This window comes from Carica papaya, chromosome 2 (assembly GCF_054855325.1).
Source record: "Carica papaya isolate Zhongbai chromosome 2, ASM5485532v1, whole genome shotgun sequence".
NCBI lineage: Eukaryota > Viridiplantae > Streptophyta > Magnoliopsida > Brassicales > Caricaceae > Carica > Carica papaya.
Window position 1 is genome coordinate 6354191 of NC_142310.1, and position 16086 is coordinate 6370276.

Consider the following 16086-nt stretch of genomic DNA (forward strand, 5'->3'; position numbering starts at 1 on the left):
AATTATTCCATAATGTATGTTATAATTATTTCCATATATATATATATACATACACGTACACACATATATATGTCCATCACATTAGTATAGCCTTTTCATGTCATGTCATGTCATGTATTTGAACATAAAATAAATACATATACCCTGTAAAATTAATGAGGTAGGAAAGAACTTCATTACAACAAACACTACATTACCTTCAAATCTATCAATATTTTGCACGCACTACTAGATCAGTACATCTTTATTATTGCCCATTGCTTCTACTTTATTTTTTCCAAGTAATCAAAAGAAAAAGAAAAAGTAAAAAGAGCTAGACTTAATTACCTCATATTATTTCCAATTATGTCTTATAAATTAATCCAACTAGCTATATATATATATATATAGCTGTTATTTTTTAACATATCATTGAATCAATATTGACCCATATACTTATTTTCCATCTTAGCTTTGGTAACTTCAAAGATCATAGGATATAAATCTATTGTATCCTTCCACACATTCTCTTCCTCCTTCAAATCCCTCATCACCTCCCATAAACTGTTTATGCACTCAAAACCAGCTCCAAGACCAATCATCAAGATCTCATCACCATTTTTAAGCCTCTTCTTAGCTTGCATATAGCTTAAAGCATACCAAATTCCACATGATGCAGTGTTGCCAAATTTATGAAGCGCCATTCTTGCCGGCTCAAGATCGTATTCACTAAGCTGTAGAGTCGTACCAACTTGGTCGATCACAGCTCTCCCACCAGGATGTATGCAGAAGTGCTTAATTCTTGACTTAATACTCCAAAAGTTTTTATATTTTAAAGAAGTTATAGTTTTAATACGAATCCAGACTGGAAAAATTTTAGGTTCCAGCAATTTAAGGTTTAGGGTTAAAGCTTTGGAAGCTGATTTGATTAGGGTTTTATTGAGAATAAACCCTTCATATCCTTGATCATCTTCAGCTTGGAAGCAAGCTTTGTAAGCTTCATCGTCTTCACCAATGTGACTTCGGACTAAGCAGTTTAGCTTCATGATTGCGTTGTGTTTCATAGTTTTGTTGTTTGTTAAAAGAATTGAACACCCTCCTAATCTGAAAAGACAATTGGAGAGAATCATAGATTTATCTTTTCCCGGATACCAATGAGAACCGAGAGATTCTGTACTAACAACAATAGCTAATCTATTATCATATAGTTTGAATAATCTCTGAACAACATCAATGGCGGCAAGACTCGAACTACAGCCCATTCCGGAGAGATTGAAGGCCTTAATGTTCTCCTTCATCACGTATCTGTTCACTATTCGAGCTGTGATTGAGGGAATTGGAGCGAAAGCAGAGACACTAACAACGAGTACGTCAATTTCTGCTGGCGAGACCCCCGTTGCTAAGAAAAGTTTGTCGAGAGTGTTGAAAATGGCATCATCAAGCTCCAAGAGCGAATCGCCAAGAGTCGGGAACTCTTCTCGGCCATCAATGACGTTTCTCGGGGAGTAAGACTCTTCACCAATACCTGACCTAATTAGTGTTCTTAAGACAAATTTATGTTCTTGGGAGCCGAGGTTCTTGTTCCTCCGAACAATTTTCATGCCATTTTCAATGTCAGTCTTTTTATCGTCGGTAGGCTTGTAACATTCGTAATGCAGGATGTAGCAGCAACGGTTTCTTCCATAAAAAATTGACTTGCACAGGTTGAAGATGATGTGGAGAAGCAGAAGTAGAGATACTGTGATGAGGATATCCATGGATGGGGGTGGTAGAGTTTGAGAAGAATAGAGTGGGAGGAATCTATTTATATGGAAATTTTAATTTTGTCTCTATTATCCACGTGCGTAAACTTTTAATTTATTAATTTAATTATAGCAATTATTTAATTTATAATTATGTATATTTTGTGGGTGCATGGTGTTTAAACATGACCCACACCATGCATCAATGTACTTATTATTAATTTAATAATTATACTTTTTATTGTATATGGATGCATGTAGTGATATATTATATATATATATATAAATATAGTGATAGGGGTCTGTACCAGTTTTTATTATATATCTATTTAAGAAGGCACATTCATACAATATGCGTCTCTGATGAGAATGGTATGCATCGATTAACCCCATCGGTTTCATACTAAAAATTTTTTAAGATCAAAAACCGATTAAGATAGAATCCCTTATGCTTAATAATAAAATATTAAATTTTATATTCTCAATAAAATTTAAATTTTGATGGAGTTACAACTAGTATTTAATTATCTCAGAGTTTTTAAGGTTTAACATATAGTACTTTTTTCTGATACTAATTATACACATATACATATACATATATATATATATATATATATATATATATTTGATAAATTTGTTATTACGTAGGTTATTATTATGTGAATGCATGATAGCAAAGACTAATATTAATAAATAAATATTAAAATAGTCAAAAAAATATAATATGATAATAATAAAATAATTATATCTATTAAAATATTTGTATCTCTAAATTAAAATGATATAAATAATGGGGAAGAGGAGCTTGAAGACATTTAGCCTTTTATCTTCCATTGAATGCCATTGAAGACCACTGCCTGCCCTTGCTAGAAGTCAACTTTCTCAATACATCATCACATGTTTATGAACTTATTAGAAGGCAGCAGACTCAAATTAATTACACATAATGGGTTCTCCTCAATTCGATTTATAGATCGGAAGATTCGTGATCTAATAAACTTGAGCCCCACTCCAATCAATTATTCAATTTTTAAATTTCAGATTTTTTTTTTAAAAAAAATAGTAATAATACAAGTTATATGTATTTATTATAAACCTGTCAAGACCGAGAATTTAGAACATGATTCGAGTGAAACTACACATCGAAAAATACTGGTAACTTGAAACAAAAGACGGTGCCATATAATTCCCCGGGAAGATGGCCGCACCGAGGATTTTTGTAAACAAATCAAAGAGTGTAACCACATCATGCAAGATGCTAGGGCAGTCTAAAACAATCTTCAAGAAAGATCCTCTCTGCTTAAACAAACTCAACTATTGCTTACTCAACATTCTTCTTTTGAATCTCAAACTCTCTAACTTAAACTTCAATTTTAATACTTAATAAGCTGATTATTTATATATACTAATCACTTACGTATTTTTCACGAATAGGATTAAAATGTGATAAAAAAATATCGGTGTTTTTATGAACTTACACATAACTCTTATAACCCTTTGAAGTTAGATACAACAGTATCTGGTCACTTGATCATATAAGTTTTATGGTCGAAATTAGTGGCATTGCCCAACTTTATTGAGAATAAAAAAAAATTTCCTCTTTATAAAACAATTAATCAAAATACCAATGTTCATTAAAAAAAACATCGGCATTTTTATGAACTTACACAGAAATCCTATAACCCTTTGAAGTTAAATACCACAGTATCTGGCCACTTGATCATATAAGCTTTATGGTCGAAATTAGTGGCATTGCCCAACTTTATTGAGGATAAAAAAATTTCCCCTCTTTATGAAACAAATAATCAAAATACCCATGTTCATTAAAAAAAACATCGGCGTTTTTATGAATTTACACAAAAATCCTATAATCCTTTGAAGTTAGATGTCACAGTATCTGGCCACTTGATCATATAGGCTTTATGGTCGAAATTAGTGGCATTGCCCAACTTTATTGAGAATAAAAAATTTTCTCCTCTTTATAAAACAATTAATCAAAATACCCATGTTCATTAAAAAAAACATCGACATTTTTATGAACTTACACAGAAATCCTATAACCCTTTAAAGTTAGATGCCACAGTATCTGGCCACTTGATCATATAAGCTTTATGGTCGAAATTAGTAGCATTGCCCAACTTTATTGAGAATAAAAAATTTTTCCCTTTTTATGAAACAAATAATCAAAATATCCATGTTCATTAAAAAAAACATCGGCGTTTTTATGAACTTACACAGAAATCCTGTAACTCTTTGAAGTTAGATGCCACAATATCTGGCCACTTGATCATATAGGCTTTATGGTCGAAATTAGTGGCATTGCCCAACTTTATTGAGGATAAAAAATTTTCTCCTCTTTATGAAACAATTAATCAAAATATCCATGTTCATTAAAAAAAATATCGGTGTTTTTATAAACTTACACAGAAATCCTATAACCCTTTGAAGTTAGATGCCACAGTATCTGGTCACTTGATCATATAGGCTTTATGGTCAAAATTAGTGGCATTGCCTAATTTTATTGAGGATAAAAAAATTTCTCCTCTTTATGAAACAACTAATCAAAATACCCATGTTCATTAGATAATATCGATTGATGTCTCCACCAATGATATAGACCTATAGAGATGGTAAGAAGATCTGCCTGCAATAACTAGAACTTGACTAAACTCAATTCACCTCAAATTACAAAACTGGTAGCAACAAGGACAATTCAAGCATAGGCATGCCCCATATGTGCAGTCAGTTACTCTGATAATGAAGATAACATCATTTAAAAATTTCAACTTCCAATTCTGATTTGAGAAAAAGGGTTTTTAACCTCTTATTCAATTTTATAAGAACAAACAGGGGATAACCTGTAATATCATCGGTCAGTATCTCTTTCTCTTGTTCTGTTCTTTCTCATAAAGGATTCCAATTCAAATATGCTCTCCCAGACAATGCATTAATTAATAGCTCCTGTTGTTTGGCATCAAATTAAGATAGATTTCCGAACCACATGGTAGTTGCCAGTGGGGCAACAATAAAGGGCAGGACAACTCATTAGAGGTGTCAAATAGTAAGGGAAGCATCTTTGCTCCCCATTTGCTTTGTAAGAGATCCATAGTAACATTTGCTTTAGTCAAGAGAAAGTCCTTGATTGTTAGTGCCTTCAATATTCAAGGAGTAGTAAGGTTGGTTGGCGCTAGAAAAAACTCTTAATATAATATCATCGAGATGCAAAAGAATAACAACCGCATCATGATCCCTTCTGTAAATTGTCTACTCAGCTTGCAATAAATTCCTGAGAGAAAACAAAATAAGTGAACTGTTGAAAACAAGCATGAGAAGCTTGTTTAAAACCATGGATAGCTTTCTGAAGTTTACAGACATAAGATTGATGTTCCTTGTCTCAAAACCATAGATAGACTGGATGAGGCAATTCAGCCCTAATATCTTTAATTTTATACAATCTTGTGTAGAATTTACTATGGATGGAAGAGAGAATAAACTGATTGAGCTGGCCGGGAGTAAAAAATTTAGAAGGGTGGCTTGTAATGGGTTGAACAAAATGATGAGGAAGAAGTACCAGCTAAATGCTGCTGTAATTTTTTTGTATGGAGAGATGGCAGTCTGGAAGGAGAAAGAGCTGAGAATCCAGAAGCAAACAGCCTGGAGCAGCAGCAAAACACATGACAAACTGAGCTGCTGAGCAGTTTTTTCAACGTGGTCGTGGAGCCTCAAAGTCTGTCACCAGCTGCATACAAACTAAAATTGCCTGATCATGCTAGAATACATCATGAGGGACCCCTTTTGAAGAAATTTATTTCTGGAAGCAATGTTCACTATGAAGAATTGACTGCGCTGGCATAAAAGGACTCCCAACAATTGAACCACTTAGTAATTTCTGAAAGGACAATCCAGAGAGGAAGACAGACCACATAACAAGTTCTGGTGCAGTGGACTAACAGAGAACCTGAGGAAGCTACCTGGGAAGACATCAGTTTTCTGAAGAAGTAATTTCCAGAATGTTTCCTTGAGGACAAGGAAGTTTCCGGAGGGGGAAGAGTTGTTACGACAACAAAAGACTTGGGTCAAAACGGTAAAAGGACAGCTGAGGGAGGGTGGCAATGCATTCCAGATTTATTATCAAAAAAAGAAGAAAAATTATCTGCTAAGCTGAGCTGGCGTTCCAGATTTTGGGTACTTGGAAATGGAATAATTTCTGTCATTTCAGCTTGCACTTCTCCAGCTGTAGCTATATAGTACTATTAGGATTTCCTTTCTGCTATGGTTTGTTGGATTTTTCTGTATTGCCGTACTAGAGTAGAATGTAAGAGAATACAGCCATGTAATGGTGTAATAGAATTTTGTCTACAACCTCCTGAACTAACGAACAGTCTTAGAATCCCTTATAAATACTTTCATCTCATCTTACTTTCTCTCTTCACTTCTCTCATTCTAACCCTAAAACCTTTCTTTTCTCTCCTTTCTACTCGCCTCTAAAACTACTTATCTCTCTCTCACTATCTTACTCAAGTTCACGGCAGACTCCATATTTGAAGCTCCTAACAAACTCACTCATGCAAAAAGGAAGAGAGGAAAGAAAATGTGTGTATTCATTTTCTTTCATATATAATTAGTATGTCAAATGTAAGCATATAGACAAGTAACATCCTAGAATTTCAAAAGAATTTCAACTGCTAACTAACATCCTAGAATTTCAACTGCTAACTAGAACATAGAAGTACCCTTGAAAAACAATCAAATAACAAGGTTCTTTATTGTTATTCCTTTAGTAAGATGTCTATAGGTGAAGGCACTAAGGCATAATAATGGCCAGCTGCAAGCAATGAAACAAAACTAACTATTGATTAGTTCTTACATTTTGAAGAGGCTAAATTACTAAAATAACTAAAAACAAAAGTTACTTTTAAAATTATTGACAAATAAAAAGATCATAAATCAAATAACAAAGAAAAAAAGAGTTCACTTGGGAAAAAACAAAGGAACAATTTTTTTAAGGGAGGTGAGGCCATGTAATGAGAGTATTTATCACTGTTGGGATAATTAATAGTTAGATGCATCTTAGAAGAAAACATCAAGCAAGCTCAAGTAACTTTATGGTTTACTTTATAGCTTCTAAGGGAGTTGAAATGGGGATACTCATTAATTTAACTTTTGGAGCTCAAGTTGTCATTATAATCACTGAAACAGTGCCCAAGTGATTTCCATCAATCCCTCTGGACTAAACAGCTATATATGTATCTGTCCTGATGAAATAACCCCTACTGGGGAAACACAGAAAGCATCACAGCGTCAAGCATGAGCATCAACTTTCACCTTTCTGGCAAGTTTCCCCATGCAACCTTCAATGTCCATAAATTAAAAAAAAAAAAAAAAGCCAGAACCACATGTAACCACTTGCTTCTTTGGTGTCCCGTTGCATTCAGTTTGTGGTCAATGGCTTATAGGCTGCAGGGTGTCAATTAGGTTATGGCTGGTACAGTGAAGGGTGAACTATGGGCAAGGAAGGCTTTGATCAATAGGAAGAAATGTTGGGGGCTCATTCCTTTGACAATTTTTGGGTGGTTTAGAAAGAAAGAAATGGGAGAATTTTCGAAGGGTTAGAGGAGGGTAGTAACAGGATTCAGGGAAGCGATGGTTTTAGACCCTTTGTTTACTAATCATAGGTTAACCGTTAAACTACATAGAAAATTTAGGAGAACTCATTGATATACTGACTGGTCTGTAAATAATTTCGTGTATGGGTGGTTTGTACCCCCTTGATACTTAATGATATTTTCTACTTGTTATTTAAAAAAAAAGACACTTGCTCATATGCTCATCATAGTAAGATCTTAGGTATTCTTCACATGTTTCTATCCATCACAACCAAAAGCACCACCAATAACAGCGCTAAAATTAGACTGCTACTAATTTTGGAAGCTGTTTTTAGCATGCTCCAATGGTTGAAGAGTAAGTTTTTTCATGAACTGTTTAAAGGTTTTACAAGCTGTTATCTTGTTTCATAGCCAATTTGCAGTACTAACATTCAAGAGGGGCATTGATGCATGCAGCTAAGACATCCTAATAGGCCGGTAGACTTGAATCTTTTTCCTGCATGACCTAATCAATTCGATCAGGCATTCACCTTTGTTCAATTGGAAGCTTTACTAAATAAAAATTTTGTAGAAAAAATTGCTAGCAATGCTTTAATTTCTTTGCAATTTTTCAGAGGTAGGAGAGAAGAACTACCTCTGTAGTTACTGTTCTCTACTCAGCTCAAACATTTTTGTGAAGCTTGCCCATGTCCAGTGTGGTGACAGGAACAGTACCCACAGGCTCAACTGCCGATATTTTGAGCACTTGATCAAAAACCGAACAGCCTGAGCCAAGGTGGTCATCCCTCAACTGATAGTAACAAGCAATAAGCTACAAACATAATCATTCACAGTGATGACTTGTTAAGGGAACACAAAATAAGTATCAATCTTAAACTTACAGCATTTCCCTAAAGGAATTCAAATTTTTATATTGTTGAAGACTGACTCGTCATGGATAAGTATCCTACAAAGACGCACAGCCAAGCACCTACATTGTTATAACTGTCTACATATACATATAGCCCTGCCCTGCATATCAGCTTCCAAAGTCAACTTAGTAAAGCAGTCAATATACAAGGAGAAAAAAATTTCTATCCTGATATTAGAGCAAACTATCATTTAGTAGCAATAGCTTTGAAACATATAAACAATTTGAAACAAGTAAGTTTCCATATTGAACTTTTCTCAGTCATGATTGCCATCCAAGAAAACAAGGCTCCATTTAAGCAATCAATCAAATAGCTTATGAACTCTACCACTTCACATAATATATAACAAACCTCTTCACTCAAGTGTATTTTCAGGCAATACCTATTAATCTCAAGCACAAAACAAACTACTCTCCTTTGGGTCTAAATGATTTCCTTCAAAAAAAGCTGTGAAGGACAATTTACTGATTGTACAATTTCCGCCGTAGACAAATTTCCGGGGTAATCCTTGAGCGAAATGAAAGAACGAAGTGATTTCGGGGAAAGCTAGTTTACTTGGAATAACCAAAGAAACGATCAAACCAATGAATCCTTAGGCTCACCCTGGTAATTGCTGAACTGACGAAGAGCAAACTTGTACATAAAACAGCGTTTTGCAGAAGTTAACAGGCCGCCGGGGCGGTGGCAGCTAGACGTGTCTATGATCCGCGCAGGACTGGGCCCGCGCTGCGCCAGCCTTCTGAAATAAAATGAATGTTGGGCTCCGGATCAGCCCGGTCTAGACCCAGTCTTATTGGTGCAGTTATTTTGTACATTCTCGAGGGCCATATTTTTTTTTTGTAAAAAATAAATAAAAATATTATTTATATAAATAATTAATCCATATAAAGTTTTAAAAATAAAAATTAAATATAAAGTATTAACTTATTATTTAAAAAGTTAAAATTTAAGAGGGTTAATTTTATTCTTATTTGTTTTAAACAAGCAAATGTCTTAAACAAAGTGATGAAATAAGATTTTAAGTAAATTTTAAGAGTTTATTTAATAAACATATTAATAATTTCTTAATTTTTTTAAAAAAGCATTAAAATGTGGATTTGGTGAATCAATGTTAAGAAAATTCAGGCGTAGTTCACAAAATCAAATTTAACCTAAGTTCATAAAGTTGATAGATAGGTTTACCGCTATACATATTATATAAATGATTGAAAATACAATAGTTTAGTGATTAAAAATATTATATTATATTTTATTTAAATATTTTTAAAAATATAAAATTATTTATTTTTATAAATCTATTATAAGTTAGTGATAATCATCGTATAATATTTAAATTTAGTGAAATCAATAATTTTATTAATTAATATGTTGATAAAATTGTAGTAATTGAATTTGGTTAAATTTTCAGCATACCTATCACATTTTAGGTAAAAAAAATATTTTATAAATATTATAATATTTTATTGTAATAATTACAACGAACTAAAATTTAATTGGATTATTGAAATCATGTAAAAAAATATAAATGATAAATATTTTAAAAAAATTATACCATATAATAAAAAAGTATTTACTTCAAATAGTAAACTGTGTAAATATAAAAATATTTCTTAATAACTATAATTTATTTTTAAAGACAATTATGTACGTTGTCATGAAAGTTATATTCTTAAGAAATGTAAGTAAATTATTTAAATATAATTTTAATTAAGATATAGTGGATTACATAATTGAATTGTCACATCTTTATCAGTTATTGTGGTTCACTTATAATTTAATGTAAAGTGTGATTCATCTATGTGATTTTGTCATTAAATTATGATTTGTACAATTGTAATAGCATAATATATAGTAAATTAGGTAGATAACCTAATTTCTATCAATTAAATCCATGCATGAGTCACCAGTTGTGATGTAATTTTATATTTTACAGTTGGAGCAAACAAAAATTGGTGAACATGTCTTCTGCTATGTATTACATAAGTAATAAATGAAAATATCTTAAAGAAATTATACTATATAATAAGAAACTTTATTATTGAATTATATTAAATTATGAATTTTGTACAATTTTAACATCATTTTTTAACATAATATATAGTGAATTTGGTGGATAGCCTAATGTCTACGAATTAAACCTATGCATAAGTCACACTTGTGATGTAATTTTATATTTTGCAATTGGAGCAAACAATATCGCGGCGTCGCCGTGCTCCGACACCGGTTTCATCCCTCACGGCAGCGGTCTGCTTCAGTCAGGTTGATTTTACCAAGTTTTGATTAATTTTATACGTTTTCTTACGAAAAAATACATTAAGAGACCTCAATTAATTGGAAAATCATCAAAAACACCGAACTTATCGGTCAAGGGGCCATTAAATGCGGCAGCTCTACTGGTTCTCCTTCGCGGCTAAAGTTTTTTATTCGGCTAACGTGCACAGAAAAGGATAGTGAATTATGAATTGTACAATTTTAACATCATTTTAATATAATGTGTAATAAATTAGGTGGGTAACCTCATTTTCTATAAGTATATGCATAAATCAACACTCCCGATGTAGCTTTATATTTTGTAGTGGCATAAAGAAGAGATGGTGAATAAGTCTACTACTATATATACTATGTAAGTAATAAATGGTTTAAAACATTTTAAAGAAATTATACTAGATATTTAAAAAAAATATATATATTTATTTTAAAGGTAAATTGTGTAATCTTGAACCTATAACATTTGATGAATGTAATTTACTTTTCAAGACAACTGTATACATAATGCATTGAAGTTAAAATTTTGAGAAGTATAAATATTTTATTAAATATAGTTTTATTTAATAAAATATAGTGAATTCTATAATTAAATCGCCCAATTCCTTATTAATTATTACTATTCAATTATAATCTATAATAGATTGTGACTTGTCCATCTCATTTATTACGATTTGAGTTCACATAATATCTACTAAATTAGGTGTTCCACCTAATTTCCCTTACTTAAAGCTCAAGAACAAGTAAGAACCTAGATTTACAGCTGTAAAATTCAAGCCAAACCATGAGTGGTCAGCATGAATCATAATAATTCCTGCATTGAATAAAGCAGGTATAAATACATACATACAGAGAGAGAGAGATACACACACACACACACATATATATATATATATATATAGAGAGAGAGAGAGAGATCTGACCATGTAAGACTTGGAATAGAAAAATAATATGTTGTTCTTATTTTTTTCCCGACTCTTTCATTATTACAGAATCTCCTCACACCCTTCTTGTTCTGTAATATGCAGACTGCAAAGTACTGAAACTCAAATCTCTTGTCAACTGATTTACACAACATCAGAATCAAACATGTGCAACACAGATAATAAGTTGTGGAGTTTAATAGCTTCTGCCTGGAAAACCAACTGGTTTAATCAAGGTCTCTTTGGCCCGATTATGTATTTCTTTCATAAATAAGCTATAAGTACCTTTCTAAAAGCTTTTTGAGATAAATAATAAAAAAAATTAATCTTTACTAAAAATCTATACATTTCTACTTTATTTCTAAAAATCTATACACATAGAAACATACCACTTTATTTCAAACTCATAATTTCTTAAGGAGTGAGAAAATACCAACCATTGCAGTCAAAGAATTATCGATTCCATGAACCAACATTTATCCCTCTTGCATATAAACCCCACATTGAAGCTTATATCTCTAATAGAGATCTAACTCTGTATATCTTATATACAAGTAACACATGCTAAGACTCGCATTTTCGATTTTACCACCCATGAAAAATGTTTTGTGATATAAAAATTAAACAAGCAGAAGTAAGAAAGACAAACAATTTACGCCTTAAAAACACACAAAATATTATATTGTTATGCTAAAGTGATTTACTTTCATGAAATGGATCTAATCTATAAAAAATTATGAGAATTACAATTTTTTTTCTCTTAAAACTTTTAATTCTATTTTTCTCAAACCTGAGAGTAACTCTAAAATAGATCCTTTATGTCTGTATTAGTGTTCTTTATTGTGACTGCTGGCAGAGCAACACATCTATCTACAGTCAATTTAGATTGGTGTCTATTAATCTTCTTTATTAGTGTTCTTATCCCTTGGCACCGTGACAACCAATTAGCTGCAGAGAAAAGACAAAGTCTGAAACCAGTTTTGATTATCTCATCTGATCTTTCTATGTATACTTTTTAAAGCAGACACAATTCATATAAAGCAAAAGAAAAAAACATAAACTTCAGGAAACAATTCCAGTTGTGGCTGAAGACAATAAAAGGAAATTGGAATCTTTTCCTGTATTGCTTATCAAATTAATTAGTATTACCATATTGATGCACTTCCATAACAAATGAATTACAAAATACAATCTTTTAGAATATATTTTGGATTACCATATATATTCATGTAAGGGAACTTAATGAAACTGAAGTCTAAATGCCATTTAAACTTCTTCCAAGTCTGTAAGAAGTTTAATTTTTAAAAGTTGTGAAATTGCATACAATTTCAAACGTACTTGCTTAACATTTATAAATTCTATTGATTGAATCAATCGATAAAAAAACGTATACTTATTGAATATATATTTAACTAAAAGTAAATTCCACAATTTTTTTTTTAAATTCATATATTCAAATATAAGTCTTGATAGAAATGATAATGAAAGAAAAATATATAATGCACCTTATCTGTTGATTCCATAATACTAACAATTGATTTATGAGGATAACTTAAGAAGAAAACGTATTTGTAGCTCTCTCTCTCTCTCAATGGAAATCAAAGTTTAAATCTTGTCTATCTCTAAAATTTATGAAAAATTATATCTACTTGCTTAGTGCAAAGTAGCATGAAGGTAGTATCTCGATTTTATTAATGATATGATAAAGAATCATTTCATAAATATTATAAGCTACTTCAATATTTATTAGAGAGATACTATGTAAACTATAAGTAAATTTTTTTTTACTGAACTATAAAGAGAAATATTACGTAAATGATAAAAAATAAGTTTTTTATTAAGTTATAGCAAAAAAGACATATCAACACATATCCGTTGTATTTAATAAGAAATTCTCAACGTTTATGTTAGTATATATAACCTAATTTTTTGAAATTTATTTTTAGTAAAAATTTACATATTTTGATAATTAAATGAAATTTACACACCAAATATAATACAACTAATAATATCACAACATCTAATACTAGAACTTACCAATAATACTACATACTTCTAATGAACTCGATATGAAAAAACAATAAATTTGGTGTTTCTGAATTGGTAGATGTAATTAAAAGCATTGGTCTGAATTGGTACCTTATTTGTATTTGCATAAGATGCTGAAGCACATGGTGTCATTACTGACAATAACACTAAATTCATGCAAGAAGAAAAGTCTACACATGTGGGACCAAGCTAGGACAACGCGTGAAACCATTTCAACTAGCCAACAAGAGAAAAGTACTCTCAAGAAGAAAAGTCTGCATATGTAGGACTGAGCTAGGACAATGAGTGAAACCAATTCAACTACTCAACAGGATTAGGACTGTGCAATTCTCTGAACTGTAAATGCTTTTAAACAATACCCAAGTTGATACTGTATAATTATTTATTTTCACCAATCTTCTGTCCCAAGAGCATAACGTTTGAACCTCATGCTTCAAAACGCTCCAAATTAATGTACACCAAACAGGCTGCAAGGAAATCCTCTTTACTCCATATAAATTAAAGGAAGAAAGATGCTGTTTATGGATGGTGTTTAGCGGCTATCAAAGATGACACGGATAAATTTATTTGTTTTTATGTTAAAAAAGAAATAATAAAAAGAATAGTTTCTTTGAGTTGGGTTCTATAAAATGAACACAAAAACTTTCATATGACACGAAATATCAGTCACCATAGAATTGCGATATACTCAAATAGACTCTCTTGAAAACTTGCTTACCTATTTGTTGGTTTCCCTCCATGGAGCTTTTCACGGCAATTTATTTCTTACTTCTTGTCTACACCATGATCACTTTCTGCAAGTATATTTTCCATAAGAGAAACCAATGCTGCTATATGCTGAATTATGAGTGCTACACTTCGACCGACGACAGAAAGCTCGACACTGAATCATGTGGAAAGATCGTCCAGCGAAACAAAAACCTTGGTCTGGAAGAGTATAGATTTCTCTTACAAACCATTGTTAGTGCGGGCATTGGTGAAGAAACTTACGGCCCAAGAAATGTCATTGAAGGCAGAGAGGAGTGTCCTACTACCGCTGATGCTCTTTGGGAGTTGGATGATATCATTTTTCAGACTCTAGATAAGCTCTTTGCTAGTTCAGGAGTCTTACCCTCAGAAATTGACATACTTGTTGTCAATGTCTCATTATTATCTCCAGCACCCTCTCTTACAGCTCGTGTAATTAACAGATACAAGATGAGAGAAAACATCAAGGTTTTCAATCTCTCTGGAATGGGCTGTAGTGCAAGCCTTATTGCAGTTGACCTTGTTCGGCATTTGTTCAGGTTATACAACAATGCATTTGCCATTGTTGTGAGTACAGAATCCATTGGTCCACATTGGTACTGTGGCAAGGAAAAGTCCATGATACTATCCAACTGCCTGTTCCGATCAGGTGGCTGTTCAATGCTGCTGACGAACAACAGAGCTCTAGAGCGTCAAGCTATCTTGAAGTTGAGCTGCTCAGTCCGCACCCATCTTGCTGCAGACGATGACGCTTACAACTGCTGCATGCAGGTTGAAGATGACAGAGATTACCGAGGTTTTTTGCTCACTAAAAGCCTCAAAAAGGCTGCTGCTAAAGCATTGAGCATGAACTTCAGAGTTCTTGTTCCTAAAATGTTACCATTCAAGGAACTGCTTCGCTACGTGATAGTTTCTCGGTTGAGAAAGAAAATCAAAAGCCTATCCATTGAGAATACTGCAGGAGCGAGTCTAAATCTTAAAGCTGGTATAGAGCACTTCTGCATTCATCCAGGCGGCAAGGCAGTAATTGATGGAGTTGGTAAGAGTCTAGGGCTCGGTGACTATGATCTCGAACCAGCCAGAATGGCACTTCATCGATTTGGTAACACCTCAGCTGGTGGCCTATGGTATGTCTTAGGTTACATGCAGGCTAAAAAGAGGCTTAAGAAGGGTGACAAAATTTTAATGATCAGCTTGGGAGCAGGTTTCAAGTGCAACAACTGTGTCTGGGAGGTTCTCAGGGACCTGGATGATGCCAATGTGTGGAAAGGCTGCATACAACATTACCCTACAAAACCAAGTACCAACCCTTTCATGGAGAAGTATAGTTGGATCAACGATGAGCATTTAAGCTACATTAAACTTTGCTAAAAAGCCAGGCTCTCCTGCAAGTTTGTCTACTCTTTTGGTATCTTGTGGTTTGGCTTTAATTATTTAGAAATTTCATCCAAGTTTCCCTTGTTATTGTAATTGTTTAAAAAGGTACCGATAACTGTAGTAGAAACAGGTTTATATATTTCTGCATTTCCATCAATCAATTAATGTAATTTCCCTTGCTACAAATGTGGGTCTAACCTAAGATTGTTCATATGGAAATATATGGAATATGCACCTATGATTGTTTATAGATAAAAAAAAGCATGAATCGCCTCCTTTCTTGCAAATTTGACTTGAGAACACAAACAATTGCCGACCAAAATTTATCTTCCTTGTATGCCGGTACTGGTACCTGCACCACATTGAAGGCAAAGATGAATAGTTGAAAAGAGAAGCTCCAAATGGTTTCTTAATTTCTTTAATGAAATCTTAGCAAAACCTGCTCTCTGCATAAAATGTACATTCATATCGAAACTGATAAATGCAC

At 32.6% G+C, this 16086-nt stretch overlaps 1 protein-coding gene and 1 pseudogene across 1 annotated transcript; one reads left to right on the forward strand and one right to left on the reverse strand.

The window, feature by feature from the left end:
- Positions 1-150: 150 nt before the first annotated feature.
- LOC110824029 (3-ketoacyl-CoA synthase 19 pseudogene) lies at positions 151-1770 on the reverse strand (annotated as a pseudogene).
- A 12173-nt stretch (positions 1771-13943) lies between these two features.
- Positions 13944-15785, forward strand: KCS19 (3-ketoacyl-CoA synthase 19). The gene has a single exon (XM_022054452.2). It carries the CDS (start codon positions 14214-14216, stop codon positions 15591-15593), a length of 1380 nt encoding a protein of 459 aa, XP_021910144.1. The 5' UTR covers positions 13944-14213; the 3' UTR covers positions 15594-15785.
- The last annotated feature ends 301 nt before the right edge of the window (positions 15786-16086 follow it).